Source organism: Pimephales promelas, chromosome 9, assembly GCF_988280905.1.
Source record: "Pimephales promelas chromosome 9, fPimPro1.hap1.1, whole genome shotgun sequence".
NCBI classification, from domain to species: Eukaryota; Metazoa; Chordata; class Actinopteri; order Cypriniformes; family Leuciscidae; genus Pimephales; species Pimephales promelas.
The window spans coordinates 34,023,423-34,040,970 of NC_142777.1; the positions used below are offsets into that span (position 1 = coordinate 34,023,423).

General features: G+C 37.2%; 2 protein-coding genes and 1 long non-coding RNA gene across 7 annotated transcripts in view; 1 reads left to right on the forward strand and 2 right to left on the reverse strand.

The window, feature by feature from the left end:
* Positions 1–527: 527 nt before the first annotated feature.
* On the reverse strand, positions 528–10,419 carry sting1 (stimulator of interferon response cGAMP interactor 1). The gene is made up of 7 exons (XM_039648471.2): positions 10,316–10,419; positions 5,833–6,059; positions 5,574–5,751; positions 4,700–4,808; positions 3,742–3,965; positions 2,498–2,684; positions 528–1,465 (listed from the first exon to the last, which is right to left on the reverse strand). Exons 2-7 carry the CDS (start codon positions 6,057–6,059, stop codon positions 1,227–1,229), a joined length of 1,164 nt encoding a protein of 387 aa, XP_039504405.2. The 5' UTR covers positions 10,316–10,419; the 3' UTR covers positions 528–1,226.
* LOC148977588 (uncharacterized) overlaps positions 7,169–17,548 on the forward strand; it is a 31,251-nt gene continuing 20,871 nt past the window's right edge. The window contains exons 1-2 of the long non-coding RNA XR_016169738.1: positions 7,169–7,307; positions 9,240–9,371. This is a non-coding gene — a long non-coding RNA (uncharacterized LOC148977588). The remainder of the gene's footprint in view (positions 7,308–9,239; positions 9,372–17,548) is intronic.
* ppp3cb (protein phosphatase 3, catalytic subunit, beta isozyme) overlaps positions 14,714–17,548 on the reverse strand; it is a 47,121-nt gene continuing 44,286 nt past the window's right edge. For all 5 annotated transcript variants that reach the window (XM_039648984.2, XM_039648980.2, XM_039648981.2 and 2 more), the window contains one exon: positions 14,714–16,512. In XM_039648984.2, the coding sequence (XP_039504918.1) occupies positions 16,334–16,512 (179 nt within the window). In that variant the 3' untranslated portion in view covers positions 14,714–16,333. The remainder of the gene's footprint in view (positions 16,513–17,548) is intronic.

The following is a 17,548-nucleotide window of genomic DNA, read 5'->3' on the forward strand; positions in this document are numbered from 1 at the left end:
ACTGGAAGAAGCAAGGACTTTTTCAACAACATTTATTGAGAATAATAATTTTCTTCAGGAATAAGGAAACACCTTTCATTGGAAATCTTACCATTTCTGAAAGAGCAATAATTTATTTTAATTTCTTGTCAAATCTTTTTTGAGCTAATTTTAACATTTTGAAATGACACTCTATAAAGCCCTTACACTAAAGTGAATGAAGCTGAGCAAACTGGCCCATCACCTGCGTTCGGCCGGTTTAGCCCCGACAAAACTTTTGCACGTTTTTAACCCTCTGGGCTTCTTCGTCCGAAAATGTTGCATATGTTGAAAATAAATAAAAAAATATATAAATTCTAATGAAAAAAAAATGCTCATAAAAATTATATAATTAATGCAAAGTATCATAAAAAAACTCTAAAAATTCTAAGTTATAATCAGAAAATATCATGGAAAAAAAATTTTTTTTGAATGGTTATCCTGGGAAAAATCAGGTCCATGATTTTATTGTGTGTGTGTGTGTGTGTGTTCACAAAAGCAAGTACCAAAATCTTTACCGAATTTTATTACATTCCGATTCTAAAAAAAAAAACGAAAAAAACGAAACGTATAAATTTTCGGCCAAAAATTAGTGAACAGCACCAGAGAATTAACAAAAACTAAAACCAAACCCATAATAAAAACATTTCCATTACTTGAAATTAATTAAACATTAATTTAAATAAAATATATATATAAAAATGATTTGCCAATGTAGCATTTCTCATTTTTGTTTAGTTTCACTTGAAGAGCTAAAAAAAACTCAAACTAAATAAAGTAAACCTAATAATAAAAATTAATAAAACTATATATTAAAAAAACACTAAAACTCACTAACTTACTAAACCTTGAACTAAAATTAAAGTGAAAACAGAAAATCAAATAAATAAAATCTAATTCAGAAAAAAACAAAAACTATATCATTGATCCTAAAATAACACTGGTCTCAGATGTGTGATTATAGAGCAATTTATTAGCAAGACTTGACCTGTAAAAGTGGCATGAGCGCTATCGCGTGTGTTCTGTGTTGGCAGATATTTCTTACTGAAAGTGTCCATAAGTATTGGAAGAAAGGAAAGAGAGAAATTATAAATAACAGCTGATATAATAATACATTCTTTATTATTATTACATTAAAGTCTATTAGGTAATTACTGAACACAAACAACCAAGAAATCCCGCAGAGCACGCATCTCCTGTTAATGCTGCTAATAATCAGTCGTCTCCACTGGTTCGGATCTCAGTGATTGAGGTAGGCTGAACATGAGGCTGGGTGCGCTGCTCATTTGGCCTTCTGGGAAAGCGGCAGACAGCGCACCCTCTTCTGGAACTGGATAGACTTCATTTGGTGGCTCTCGGATGGGGTCCATGTGAATCTCTCCGTCCTGCTGTTTCAGGTGCTGGATGATCTCCCTGGAGAGCTGATGAGGGTCACCTGTGTGCTCATCTGAAAAACAGATGTACCAAATCAGTATTATGGACACTGAGCTGCAAGAATAGCTCCCAAATAAGCTTTTAAAACTCTAAAAGATTGTATTTTGAACATTTCCAGGACAAGCCTCTTAGGCCTGGTTTCACAGACAGGGCTTAGATTAGGCTTTAGTTCAATTAGGGCATTTAAACGTGCTTTAGAAAAATCATTGTGTGCATCTTGAGACAAAAAAACAAAACAAAAACAATGGCAGACCTATTTTAAAATATATCAGTGCAAGTTGCTTTTAGTTAAAGCTACACTGTGTGATTTTTACCCCCATCTAGCGGTGAAAAGGTATATGACCATCCAGTGAATATTAGTTTCTGTTCCTCTCAATTCCGATTTCGTTTTAACTCCTACGGTGGCCAATGTAGTCCAAGATTAACATGACTTCCAGTTCGACCTCGTCCATGAGTGTTAACTCAAACGTAAAGGCGAAAGGCGAAGCTTGAATTAACGGGTATGTCCCTCTTTGGCTAATGTACTTTCAAGATGGAGAGTCAACATGGCGACCGATATTAGAACCCCTTACCCGTATGTATTTTCAATGGCATATTATACACTAACCAGAATATTTTATTACTTGAACAAAGTAAATATACATTAATGAGCACATATTTTTTTGAAAGAACTAAGTGTTTTTAGCTAAGAATAAACTAAAAGAGTTACACAGTGTAGCTTTAAAGGGATACTCCACCCAAAAAGGAAAATTCTGTCATCATTTACTCACCCTCAAGTTGTTGCAAACCTGTACGAGTTTCTTTCTTCTGATGAACACAAAGGAAGATATTTTGAAGAACGTTTGGAACTTTGGCATCAGTGACTTCCATAGCATTTATTATTTCGTTCTTCAAAATCATTCTTCAAAATATCTTCCTTTGTGTTCAGCAGAAGAAAGAAACAGCTCAAACATCAATTTTAGTCTGAGACCAGGCTTAAGTTTGGTCTGTGAAACCAGGCATTAAAGGTCTTGCTCATTTTATTGATCTGAAAGGGATTTCTCACCGTTGAGCAGGATGAGCCGGTAACGGTTCTGGCACTCTAGAGAATTGTCCAGAATTTGGCTGAGGGTTCTGTAGAACAGCAAGACCTGCTGTTTTCGTTCTCTTTCTCCAAAGCCTGCGCTTCTCTCCTGGGACATCTGATACAGCGTCCGCAGCGGTGTGGCATATTCCAGAACACAGCTATAAGTCTAGGGATAGAAACACAGAGAAGGTAGGACCTTGCATTTAAATTCAGTGCCAGTACAGCTTTTAACCACAAGGAGATGCTGTTTTGACAAATGTTGAAATGTTAAATGTTGTGTTGCCTTGTATCCCAATTTGCATATCTATACTATCTATGCTATTTAAGTGCAGTTCGTTTAAAATGTGTAACAGTAGGCTAATACCTGAAAGGTATACTATTTATGGTAGGTTTTCTAAGTATCTTAATGTGTGCATGCATACACTATTAGAAGAGACGGTTCTGCCAGTCATTTCAGGCCTTAGACTGAGGTTCCCATCTTCATTTTATGGTTTTTCTAATCAGTTAATTTAGTTTTAATTCGTTTTTAATGAAATGTTATGAATTAAGCAGCTTGTAAACATACTTTATCTCTAGAGAAATTTGAAAGAAAGTATTATGCAATAATTTGCAACAAGACATTTCTCCTTATATACTGTTTTGCATAAAGTAGAACCCCATTAAGACTTTTTTCTAAGTGTAATCTAGCTAAAATTGCTAATCACTCTTGCTTTAGACATTTTCCATTGGTGAGGAACGCAAGATTAAACATTAGATTTCACGGTTGAATTATGAAAAGTTAAGTAATGGTCCTTTTTAAGTCAACTGATTTTTGTTTTTAATCTAGGAGTAGGACCCAAGTCCCGGACACAATTAAAGCATAAAGCAGTTATTACTGCAAGTCAGCAAGTAAGTTAGTTAGCAAGCAAGAAAACGAGTACATTAGGAGTATAGGATTAGACGAATGGTGTAGTCGATTGGAGACTTGCAGAAGTATATGTAGGGAGCTGATGCTGTAGTCGACTGGTGTATAAGTATTATTGGTAGGTAGTTAGGTTTAGGGGAAAATATCTCTGACACAAGCATATGCAATGGCATGCAACATAGCTCTTCTCTCAATCAAATTAAAACACCATCTTAAATGCTAGCTCTTCATATCATTCCATTTAAGCTTTTTCTGAAAAAGTAAAGAACTAATTCGAGTATCAAAGAACTAAAATGATCAGTAATTAGCGTTATCCCACCTTATTGTCCTGGGTGATCTTGTAGACGCTGTTCTTGTAGCTACGATTCCGCACACCTGCCATGTCCAACTTCAGTTCTGGAAGGTTCTCGTGGAAGACCACATTAGTGTCCTCCTCTTCAGGTGAGCTTGGGACCACGGCGTTGAGGGGCAGAAGGATATGTAGACGTGGAGAGCTCAGTCTCGCTCCCGTGGAGGAATATTGGCTGATTTTGTTTTGTAAAACTGCAAGTTAAAGGGAAATTAAAAGGGAGCAGAATCTCTATGCATTCTCAAGTCATTACATGCTTGTATGACCATGCAATAAAAAAAAAAATTCTGAAGAATATTGACACTGCACATTTCCAAATGAAAGCATTAAGAGATCAGGGGCTGACATGTTCTACAACCAAAAACACCACAATTCACTCATATTCACAAATCATGATGTATACGTACTAAACTTGCCTTGTTATGAATGTCATAGAGAATAGGTTATATTCTATATGTTGATTGACAGCTTAGCCAGGGGAGAGTGAGAGGGGGCGGGACTCGGGGGGGATTGAGATTGTGTCTGTTCTGTTGAATAAATAGCTGCAAAGTCGTTGTAAGTGAGACTTATTTGACAATGACTGAACGCAACACACCATGTTTGAATATGTGGACATGTGAATAATATTTGAGAGCTATGGCAAACTGATAGATTTTATGAGTAAATTGAGGTGTGTATTATTATGTCAAAACTCATCAGTAGACTTGGAATGTTGTGCAAGAGTCATATGGAGGAATTTCATTGTAGTTTCTGTCCTTTTTTGTAAGCTTCACAACTGATAAAGTTCTGGCAAGGTTCTCTCAAAGTTGTGCGAACAAACATTTTTCCACAAAGAATATATTTTCATGCACACATCGCAGTGTGTCATTACTGCCCTCTAGAGGCTTCAACAAACAGTGGCTCACGTGTGGACTGCAAATAAATGTACCTGGAAGGATAAATTTGAGGTAGCCGATATAGAAAGACCAGGCCAAACCATGAGCCACATTCATCTTCTTCACTTCACAGATTTCTGAGATCTCCACTGGAGTAGGGCCCTGCAAAACACAGATACATATAGCCTACACAGACAGCAATGGTGCTGACCTGAATTTGCACATGGTTTGTCTCAAACCATATTAAAAAACACCACACATATAGACCTTATGCACCAGAGAAACGGGGTGCCGTCATCTTTAGAATATTGCCTTTGAACTTCCGGTTTCGAATTAGCTGGTGAAGTGAATTTACTTATTGTAGAGTTAACAAAAGTTATCATGAGCATTGTAATGTTTATCATAAGCATTGTAAAGCAGATGTCTTAACAAATGTCGACCAGGATTTTTTTTACGAGCAGTTCATTCATACCTATGCAAGATCGCTATGAAACACAGACCGGAAGTCAAAAGACAACGACGGCAAAGGGGCGGGGCTACACAAGGTCTATAAACATTTACACCAACATATAAACAAAAGTAAAAGCTTGATTTTCCCCACAGGGGGACTTTAAGTGAATGCTTTCTCTGTTTTATCATTTTGCTAGTAGTTATGAAAGCATTAGCTATTTTTGAATGTTCTCTAAATCTGAAATTGGTCTGAGATCATCATGGCCGTGATTATAGCCTATTCGAAGGCATATTGGCTGGAGTCTATGGTTACTGCTGCACAGGAAATATTATCAATAAAATATTATTGAACGTCGATCAGAAGATGTTTAGACAAGTCGATTAGGAGATGACCCAGGTAAACAAAGTCAGGTGCAAACTACCACAATTCTCAGGAATATTCTTGATTTGGACAATGATTTTTTTTTTTTCTCTTACCAGCATCCTCAGGCTGTTGAGCAGCAGATAAACGGCACACATGATGGCCATGGTGCTCCACTGTTCGCTAGAGAAGGAAACGCCACTAAACAATAGCATCACCAATATTGCACACATTCCCAGAATGACATGTCCTTTAAAGCAGGCCTGGAGGATCTCATTTATTCTGCCGTGATACCTGGAAAAGAGCACATTTTCCTGAAACAATACAAAAAAACAGTTTCATACCAGACTAAATCTTATTACATTGGTTTCAAACCTTTGCCTTGAATGGAAGAACCACTCCTCCGCAAACAAACACATACTGTGAATAAACGCTGCCACTGTGAGGATAAAAGCGATCATTCCTGTTCTCTCCATGAACCTGTCAGCGTCCAGCAGCCACACAAACACCAGTGTAAGAAGCCCAAGTACAGCTTCACACACCTCCGGCAGCCGGCTGCGCGCTCTGGGGACGAGACCATCCTCTCCAATCACACCAAACATCTGAACACATCACATTTACAGTTTAGACGTATGTATGGGTTTCCCACTGTGTTGTGACATAATGTCCATAACACACAATGATTTAATTCCACTTGTTTGCCAAGGAGACAACAGTGTCAGCGCAGAGCTTGAGATAAATATGAGACATTTATGCATTTTTACATTTGTATAGTCATTTTCAACAAGCTGCAAATTTGTCAAATTATATATATATATATATATATATATATATTTACTTCACTTACAATTAAATAGAGTAAAGGTTATGCGTATTTGAAGTGCTGTCCTAGGGGAGGACTATGAGCTCGGAATCTGGCCCGAACCCAGAGTATTCCCTGCATCCCAAGTTGGGATGAATGGTTAGAAGTGAGAAGATGGGGTGGTGGAGGAATGCTGGAAAACTGTCATTGAACAGAGGTAAGTCTGCTGTATAACGTTACCTCTTATCTCGTTGATTGAGTTGATTAAAGGTCCCGTATTATGCCCATTTTCACAAGATGTAAAATAAGTCTCTGATGTCCCCAGAATGTGTATGTGAAGTTTCAGCTAAAAATACCCAACTGATGATTTTTAAAGCATGTTTAAATTGTCATTTTTGGGGGCTCAGAAAAACGCGCTGTTTTAGTGTGTGCCCTTTAAATGCAAATAAGCTGATGCTGCCGGCACAAGGGGCGGAGCTTCGTGAGCTCGCGCTCAGTCTCTCAGGAAAATTTCATCACACAGAATGATGATAATATCAGAAACTCTCAGTAACGGTGTTCATTTCGAGGCGGACAATAATGCTTACAGAGTCAGAGTGCTGTTTAGAGATGGAAAAGGTATAGTTTAGTAGTTTAATTACGGTTATTATAACGTATTTGTCATGCTTGTATGTAGTCAGTTCGTTTGTTTAGTTATTACCAAATGACTCGGAAAAAGATTTGTTCATTTTGATGAACAAATTCGAACAGGAGAGTCACAACGTGCGTCACAGAACAGAGCAAGGCGACCATCTGAGCTTATAAAACTTAAACTTTGTAATTTATTTATTAAATGAGTGATCGTTTCGCTTGATAAGACCCTTAGTCATCATCTGGAATCGTTTAAAGCCCTTTGGACAGTTTGCAGTTTGTACTGAAACTTTTGGACCTTGAACCGTTCCCACTGATGTCCATTTTATGGAGAACAATCCTGGAATGTTTTCATCAAAAACCTTAATGTCTTTTCGACTGAAGAAAGAATGACATGGACATCTTGGATGACATGGGGGTGAGTAAATTATCAGGAAAAGTTTTTTTCAAAGGTGAACTACTCCTTTAATCAAACATGTTGGCAGAACCATACATATCTATGGGCAGAACTGTCTAAATCGGTTCGCGAATCAGATTCAGGTGTGTTTACGCTCTGAATCGTCTGAAGCGGCTTCACACTCATAACAGGGAGATTTAAGATTTAACATATGTAAAATTAGGTAAATTTGTATCTGTACAAAAAAAATTAAATTAAAACATTTAAAAATCTGTAAAATTAAAATTATGATCATGAGTGTTGGATTATGTGGCCGTGTTTTGAGCACACATGAAGAGTACTCTTTCTTCTCTGTATCAATGTTTCCCTTACATGCATTTGAATGTAAAACTCTGCAGATTTACTTTATTTCGACATTGATTAATAATCCAAATGCAGTTGTATAAATTATACTAACCTGAAATTATAATTTTTTAAAAGTATTGTCGAGCCCAAAATTATTTTATTTAGTAATTTAAATAAAAACAAAATGTAAATAGATCTAAAAAGCTGACAACCATAAAGTGCTAGTAATCGTGTATGTTAACAACGCCCCTTTTATTACGTGAGCCCCAACGCCCCTTTTATTACGTATATTACTGAGGCGATCAAAGCTGAAACAGTGTTAGTGCTGTAAAACTCATTTATGTTGGTGAATTTTAAATTCCCATTACAACCAATAAAATTCCCACGAAAACCATTACATCCAATAGAATTTCTGTAATAGTTTCCAGATAGAAACCATAACTGCTTCTTTCCCTTGGGGAGCAGAACTGAATAACCATTGTTAACTGGTGGGACGGGAGTCACGGGACTGATATTTTTGTATGTTAAAGAATGTGCTTGTGTAACTGGTTGAACTTGTATAATGTAGCAGAGTGTTTTTGAAGTTTCTGTCTTTCTCCATATCATTCACTACATATGTAAAAATATTTGTATGCAGAAATGTCAAAGAGCCTTATTCGGGTAAATAAGTTTAAAGTGTTCCCAAACGTGCGAACGACTTCTCTTTCTCGCTGGCTCCATAGCAACACTAAAATAAGCTCAATCCACTCTTAATAATAACTCCTAACTACTAATAATAACCCCAAACACCGACTTTTATCACAAACACAGCCGCCATGTTTCGAAACCTGTCAACACTGGATTGGGCTGGCAAAGCAGTCAGGTGGTGCACTACAGGAGTGAACCAGTGTGTTTGCTTCAGACTTCATTTTCTTGTGACTAGTTTCGTAATGATACAAGCTCCGAAGCAGTGTTTCATTACAAGGACCGTTTGAAGCAAGTTTCGGAGTGTCGGTGTCAGGTAATATCACTACGCACATTACTAACACACTCTTTAAATAACAAAAAAATATTGCGCCATTGACTAGACCAGGTTTTTGTTGGTCAATGGTGCAGTCTACTTCTGTTGCCTCAAAATAGCAACACGCCATCAATGAGCCTGAACACACCTCGGTTTCAGACTGGATGCATAAATGGGCGCATTTAAACAACATGGTGCAGAACGTGAAAATAATAATCGCGTCAGGCTGAAAATAGCAAAAAACACTTACATGATCCCGCCTACGTATGTCAATGTCGGGCCCTATGTCAACTTCAGGCTTACAACCACTCGTCATTCTACACGAGTCTTATTCACAAATCAATTCTCTCTGATTTTAGGGATAATTTATGGGTATAGGGTTAGGTTTAGGGGTATAGGATTACATTTTCAGACAGGAATGTTGTTCCAGGGTTCCAAGTTATGTTGACCCAGGAACAAGTCTAATTTTGCAAAATTGGTTGCGCATTCACCACAGAATGCTTTTTAAATGCATAATTAATAATAATTCCACATAAGGTGGAAAAAATGTTCATTATTTTTATAAAAAACTATATGTGCATAACAGAATTCCTCTGTGATATGTTCAGGTCCGTCCCTAACAGGGCGAAAGGTGTGGCCCAGACCGAGGTGGAACAGGAATGCAATTTCACCCGAGCCAAAGGTGGCCGACAGCAACAACCTGCACCGACAGGAGCCTCGGATACGGCCATGGAAAAAGTGTATGTACAGTTCGATATTATAGATGCTATTAGACTCCAGTTGATGACTCCAGTGATCTATATCTATTGTGCTGTTACACTCCTAAATATAATTTTGGGAATATGACTAGCTTATTTCCAGTTCTGCATTGGTTCCTGTTTGGACTGTTTTTCTTTCTCACGCGTTTTGTACAGCAGTGCACGAGAATACATCATACTGATTCAGTGGATTTACAGGAATTGCATGGTTTACGGTAATGAATACCGCTCCTCATTACACCACTTTGCCCTAAAGCTAATTTGGATACAGGTACTAGTTAGTGGAGCTCTTTGCATTTCGCCTAGACCAACTGAAACATCAACCCACACACGGAAGACAAAACCACGAGTGGGTGAGATTCACAGCACCTGCTAAAAATTTTTATATGACTGTGACGCATACAAAGAATCATAAATATGAAACATTACAGCAACACGACAAGCGTTTATCACTGTTAGTATCACTGTTATTGCATCCATCCTTAAAAAAATTTCCAAGAAAAGGAACAAATGCAAGTGAAACCCATCAGCATAGAAGCATGTAGTGCTCGGAATACAAGTAAGCAGCGCAGTTTTCGATTCCCCTTTTTGAAATTCCCTAAAAATCCCTCTTGTAAAAGAGATTTTAATCTCAATGAGACTTATATTAATAAAGACATCTGAATACAATATTAAAAGTAAAACTATATTGGGGAATTTAAACATTTACAATGGTCCATATCCAGATAAACATATTTAGACTCTTAAACCATATAATGTATAAATGTCATTGGATCAGATAAAATGTTATGTTAAGTATTCTTATGCAATCTTTTACCTATATGCTGCTTGCTTTGATATTTTCCCCTTCAATACAATAGTCGTACATTATAAGTCCAGATTATAAGAAGGTTGGTTATAAGACAGTAATACTTGTTCAAGCTTACCTTGAATTAGCTTTGATGATGACTGGAGTTAATTTTGTTCTCTTTCTTCTGCTCTCTCTCTCTCTCTCTCTCTCTCTCTCTCTCTCTCTCTCTCTCTCTCTCTCTCTCCCCCTCTTTGATTGGTTGGTACTGTCTTTACTGTCACTACCACACCTAATTTCTTTCTCTGAAAACATTCAGTTTCACTTTCAGTATGTAGCGAAGTGCGTTTACGGACAGCTCCGCCCCATGATTATTATTAAATGAGAAGTATCTAGAGCTGGGGTCTCCAAGCTCGGCCCTGATAAACTCTTCTGCCTGTAGCTTTCTAGTAATCCTGAAGACATAGATTAGCTGGTTCAGGTGTGTTTGACTAGGATCCCACTCATCCCAGATAGCAAGCAACCAAATGTTAAATCAATGTTAATGTGTCAACTGCATTGAATCAACATTGTTGAATATTTTTTTTTTCAAATTTCATCCAAAAATCAATGGTAATGGCATTGAAGCCATGTTACAATGTGATTTTGGTTCAACATGCTTATTGGACTCTCAAAATATGAAGCACATAACTACAACTGACTTAAAGCCACACCGTCTGAAATCAATTGCAAATAAAAGAAGATAATAAATCACACAAGGTTTTTTTGAGAATTAACAGAATTTTAGATGTTGATATTGTATTGAAAATATTTGATCACCATTATGGTGATCAGTGATTCATTTAGTACATATAAAACCAGCATGCATGAAGTATTGCTGAGATCCATATGCTGATTATTGATGTCTCTGTGTATCTAAAAAAACATATCATATCATAGAATGTAATTTAATTGAAAATCACAATGTCTGATCTATTGCAAGAATTATCAGTGAATATAATCTAGTAATAACAAATTTTTGTTTGGTCAGGGGTAAAATCAGTGACTTATTCTACTTCTAATTATGCTTAAAACTATGTTATCTGAACATCTTTGTTTGTGGATTACTTTCCCACACAATATGTGTTTTGGTAAACGCTGTTACTGTAAACTAAAGCAATCACTGATCACCATAATGGTGACCAAATATTTTTCAATAAAACATTAACATCTAAACCTCTATTAATTGTCAAACAGAACTTCTGCTGAGATCTTGAGAGGTTTTTAGTCTTCTTTTATTTCAGGCTGTTACTGTGTTGTCTGAGATTACATTACATTTCATTGTAACATTGATTCAATGCCATTACCATTGATTTTTGGATTTTTTTGTTTAGTGTTATTCGTTTTTCTTTTCTGGTTTGGATTACATTTAGATTTGGAGCCTTAAATAAATTTGATTTTTTTTTTGTGCTTTTGCCTTTATCGTCGGTAAGGGATATTTAATTTATTTCAGTTTATTTATTTTTGTGTTAATTGATTATTCTGTGATAATTAACAATTAATGTTGTTGCTGTTTCTTGTGCATTTATATTTTGTTCCCAATTGCTTGGTTTTCTTCTCTTTTTTAAGAGTAGGCTTAAAGAGTAGGGTTGATAGCAGGCTGGCTAGCTTTCCTTGGAGGGTTCAGGGAAATTCTCCTGTTTCTAGAGTGTGCGGTGTAGGTTTTCTTGCTGTGGATTTCACTGGTGGTTGTACTTCTGAGATTTGGTGCACGGGTTACTCAATGCGGGCTGATTTGAAGCCCACTGTTTAGCCAGCCCTAATAGTGGTACACCCCAGCTCAGTGGTGAGACCTTGCTAATGTTTCTTCGTGTGATCAACCTAGTCATATATAAATCACCTCTGGTATATTATTGCTACCATTGGTCCTCTATTTTGTACTTATCCACGCCTCATTCTCCGGTGATTGTGGGAAAGTGATTAAACTTGTGTGCCCTTAATTGGTGTTGCAGCTATTTGATGCTGGGGTGGTGTAGTCGCTACTTGCTAGCTCTGTATATGAGAGTGTCCCCGCCATGCCACAAGTATATGAATAATGCCTTTCTTCAATCAACTTTGGAGTTTTCTATAGGTTTTAGATGTACTTATGACACAAATCAATGTCGCTCTCTAAACAAAAATTGTGTATAAAGAGTATATGTGCTTAAGTACATGTATACATGTATACGTATAGTGGGGTCCACATTGAATCTGGGACAAATGTTTTAGGTTTTAGGAAAAAACCCATTATCTTATAGGTCATTCTTAGAGATGAGTCACTGAATCATCATTTATTTAATTCGTTCAAAACGTACTACATTCGCTGTTATTATCATGTGACCGACCAGCGTCAGTTCCGTCTCTTCACTGCCATTTAGGCTACAAATCCTCTCTCGTGGCCTCATGGGATAGTAAAGTGTCCATCATATGCATAGACTACTTCAGAATCTCGCCAGAAGGACATCTTGGTCCTTAAGTGTAAATTCAGACCTACTTTTGTCACATACTGTTTTTCGCCAACTATAGTAGGGAAGTATGTGATTTTGGTCTTGTGTGAATCACTGACTGAATCATAACTTCAGCTGATTCGTTACACAAATTAATTCAGAACTAAACAAGTGTGTCCCTGAATCATTCATCCAGCTGATTCATTCAAAAACACTGGTCCATTCAGGAACAAAATGAGTGACTGACCTAATGAACGATCACTGAATCATTTGTTCAATCAATTCGTTGGAAAACGAAACAAGGAATAAATCAAGTGATAACTGTGTTTTGCATGTTGCAACGGTTCTCCTGTGGAAGTTTATGAAACTCAAGGCTGTTTTGTCAGAGCTGACTCGTCTGAAAGGGGATTTACATGTCACTGACTTTGAATTTGGTAATATTTGCATTCTTTGTATAGCATTTGTTTGTGATTGTACAAGAAGCAAAGAGGGAAGATAAAATGGAGAAGTTTAGATTACCTGTTGTAACAGATCACACAGGCTCCTCAAGCACCTCATTGATCAATATGACGTTTGATAACCACACTGTACTGAGACACATTTCTTGTTATCAGAAAGTACCGGGTGCTTGATTGTCTGGCATAGACCTTATTCAGAGCAGTGCCATGACAGGTATGAAAGTGAGGCTGTGAGGGATAGACTTACCGTGTTTCCAATGGCATCTGCTGTAAAAAGCTGAATAAAGCTCCTAGATTACTTACAATTTTCCACAACTTACATTTTCGGGAGTTTTTTGTCAACTGAAATTTCTTGGAAAGATGTTTTTCCAGTATTTCATGAGCAGAACAATCCGAAAACACATTAAATAACAGTACAGCCCATTGAAGAGATGCATGTCTATCCCTCACAGCCTCGCTTTCATTCACATTAAAAAACAAAGATGGCGCTGCCGTGAATAAGGCGTATGGCTGAACTTATTATACAGCGAACTTCTAACTTTACAGGAAATCTTCCACACGTGGTCTAAGGAAGGATTACAAAATCATAGCCGACCCCAGTCACACAGCCTGTTTAACAAACTGCCATCAGCCAGGAACTTTCAATCTAGAACCAGCGGATTGAAGAACACACTGAACAAAAATCCTAATTTTACAGATGTTAATTTTCTTTCATTTTAAATTACTCAACTCGTCTCAAAATAATATCTGTAAATTAAAAATTCAGCTGTTGTTTTAGGTATTGGGACATTAATGACAAATTGCAGTAATTCAAATTTTTGCACTTTATTTAAAGGACCAGACGGTTTCTGGTCCCATTGACTTCCATAGTATATATTTTTTCCTACTATGGAGGTCAATGGGAGCATAAACTCCCTGGTTACTTATATTCTTCTAAATATGGAAGTCAATTGGACCAGAAATCCCATTCATAGTATATGGAAGTCAATGGGACCAGAAACTGTCTGTTTACTGATATTCTTATAAATATGGAAGTCAATGGGACCAGAAATCCCATTCATAGTGTATGGAAGTCAATGGGACCAGAAACTGTCTGGTTACTGATGATATTCTTCTAAATATGGAAGTCAATTGGACCAGAAATCCCATTCATAGTATATGGAAGTCAATGGGACCAGAAATCCCATTCATAGTGTATGGAAATCAATGGGTCCAGAAACTGTCTGGTTACTGATAATCTTCTAAATATCAAAAAATTGGCTGAATGGATTCGAAAATGGTAAAACTCAACTGTTTAACTGAGGGAGTTGTAAAATGAGCCTATTTTCAAAAAAAGTGGAGTATCCCTTTAAATAAAAGGTTGATTTTTTTTTTTGTTTTTTTTTTTGAGTTTACTGAGCGGGTCTCAGTGATGATGATTTTTTAATAATGTGTGTATTCGGGTTTTTAAATGTATGTACATAGTTGGTTCTTTGTGTGTACACATGTTGAAACTCAAGCAACAAAAACTTCCCCACGGGGATAATAAAAAAGTCAAGTCGAAGCTTGTAGACCTAAAGTAAGACCCATGACACACTGGCAATGCGAGTTGAAAAAAAAAATCAGAGAAATCCAAAAGGTTCATGCATATTTTATTCAAGAGTAAAAAAGAGATTTGTCCCATAGGGCATGCTCACACTGTCCGTACTGTAGGTCAGGAAATCATGATGCTCAGAATGAAGCTCCAGAGAAAAGTACAAGATATAGAATCACAAATAACTCATGAACATTTTCATTATTCATAACATAAAGCACAATGAGCAACCAAATCAAGGATGAGGCAAAGTGGAATAAACCAGCAGAACTCTTAATAATAATTAATAATCATAAATAACCAGAATATTGTTAAGATTAGAATAATGATCAGAATATACTTCTCCTTAAAAATGTGAGACACGTTAAGGTGTGCCTATATTCGATTTACATTTGAAATAACCATGCAGTCATGCTTTGGCAGCCTGGATGTCTTTTCACAGAATTATGTTCCTTCACACTACTGGATAACTTCTGTACATCCATAAAGTAACGCAAACGATTTAACACCTCAGTGGAGCTTAATTAACTGTACAGCAATGTAAACGAAAAAAAAAAAAAAAACGAACAAACAATAAATAAATAAATAAATAGCTTGAATACAAAATAAAGTAACATGAAAATAAGCAATAACAAAACGTTCCTTAAAAATATACGCCATTTATATACAAAATAAACTCCCAGCGAAGCTGGAAATCCGTTCAGTGCACCTATACAGGACAAGGACCTGTTTGAAACCACCCATAATGGCCCGACATAATCCCTCAGGTCAAATCACCTCCCTGTTTCTCACACACACATATACACAGGCAGCCTATAGTCTGTGATGCAGCTGACAGAATGCTTGCTTCCCGCACGAGAAGAGGCGGGAAGTGCCAGACTCAGTCCGAGGGACACGGGGGAAACTGCCATAGCAACCACAGCACGACGTGACAACGGCGGATTTACACAACGCAGCAACGAGCACACAGCTGAACAGCATGAGGGGCGTTACGGCGACTCCAAACCTCTCTTATTTGCGGATTAATCTTGATAACCTGTGTGAAGTTATTTTGTGTAATATTAGTTATTCTTTAGATATAGAGATTACTAGAGTAGCAAAACCTAGAACTGCGAGAGAAGTGTGAAAAGGAAATGGTTATAAGGTCCTCGCGCACGTTCGAACGCAAACGTACACTCCTCCGCTTTCGAATAAATAGAGCGTTGGCATTGTGTTTAACGTTCCAAGGCAGGCCAGGGAGAAAAAAAACAAACGGTAAGCGTTTATGAAAACCTACTTATCATCATATAATTATATATCACATGTCTCCCACACACACAGACACGCACGCAGAAGTGCAAACACGCATAAATAAACATCTCTTCGGACAAAAGAACAGGAAATGCCCTCTTCTCTGTGGTCACATTTCCATTACATAGCCCCATATCCATAAAACTACATATCCCATCATGCAACTCTCATGCATGATCTCCTTCGCGCGGCCGTACCGTCCGTCTCGAGTTTGTTGTTGAGGCCGTTGAACGTCAAGCAGGGAGTTCTGTAAAATATATCACATAGTCCATCTGCTACATAGACTGTAGCAGTGAAAGCGAGGGGAGAGGGGAGAATTGCATTATGGGAGGAGGAGCAGGGGCGAGCGAGGGACCGGAGGAGTAGATGAATCACTGGATATTGCTGTTGTCGTCCGTGCCGTTGGATTCGGCCATGTTCATCTTGCCCATCGACAGTCCCACGCTGTTGACCACGTCTCGGCGAGGGGGCATGCGCTCGTTTATGCGGTCCAGACCCTTCGCCTCCTCGAAACTGTTGATCTTGTGCTGAGGAGAAAAGCCACGGATGGCTATGAGGAAGAAAAGAGAACAGCAGTCACCAATTGCGCGTAGGCGAAATCGAAAGCGGACTATCACATATAGCCTACCACGAATGATCACGTACTGCTAGATGGCTGTAATATTATAAATTTGATACAATCACAAAGTGTACTCTTGACATAGTGATAGTACATAGGATATCAAGAGATACACATGTCCGGGTCATATTCCCCTTCAAAATTGTGATTTTTTTTAATTCAAAAAATTATTATTAATGTATTGTGAAAGGGCTGTCAAACGATTAATCGCGATTAATCGCATCCAAAATAAAAGTTTGTGTTTACATAATATACGTGGGTGCACTGTGTATAATTATTTTGTATATATAGAAATACACACACGCGCATGTATATTTAAGAAAAAAATAAATATTTATATATAAAATAATTATACACAGTGCACCCACATATATTATGTAAACAAACTTTTATTTTGGATGTGATTAATCGCGATTAATCGTTCGACAGCCCTACAATAAATACAATATTTAGTTTAAACACACTGACACAATCTTGTGCATATATCTTTGTGAGGACATTCATTGATTATGCAATCTCTAGCTCCTTTCTAGGACTGGCCGAAATGTTGTCGCTTTGTTCTCACTCCAATGGTCTAAAACTCAAACTGGACCTCACAAAGACAATTGTACAAGTACTCACACACACACGTCCAGATCAATAATGGTAATGACATTTTCAGGAATAATAAATGACATAAAATGAATATCATAATGCAAAAATCTTAATGTTCTTAATTTGTTTAATATTTTACATTTACTTTATGCCAAATATTTTTCTTTTTAGAGTGAAATGTGACCTGGAATGACTTAAAATTTCACTCACATACAGACACCTCCACTGATACTGCTATGTATTAGTCACAGTATTGGCACAAATTCACAAATTCACAACTGCACATATTTCACAACCAAACACATACACACACAATATATGGTGTACAAGGGAACAGCTGTGGTGATGACAATGGAAGTTACATCTTATCACT

Excerpts from the sequence above, each read along its gene's own strand:
- sting1 (XM_039648471.2), bottom strand. The coding sequence starts at position 6,059 with ATGTTTGGTGTGATTGGAGAGGATGGTCTCGTCCCCAGAGCGCGCAGC. Across the intron at positions 3,966-4,699 it reads CCTCAAATTTATCCTTCCAG|TTTTACAAAACAAAATCAGC; the intron begins GTACATTTATTT and ends TTTAACTTGCAG. Across the intron at positions 1,466-2,497 it reads CCGGCTCATCCTGCTCAACG|ATGAGCACACAGGTGACCCT; the intron begins GTGAGAAATCCC and ends TCTGTTTTTCAG.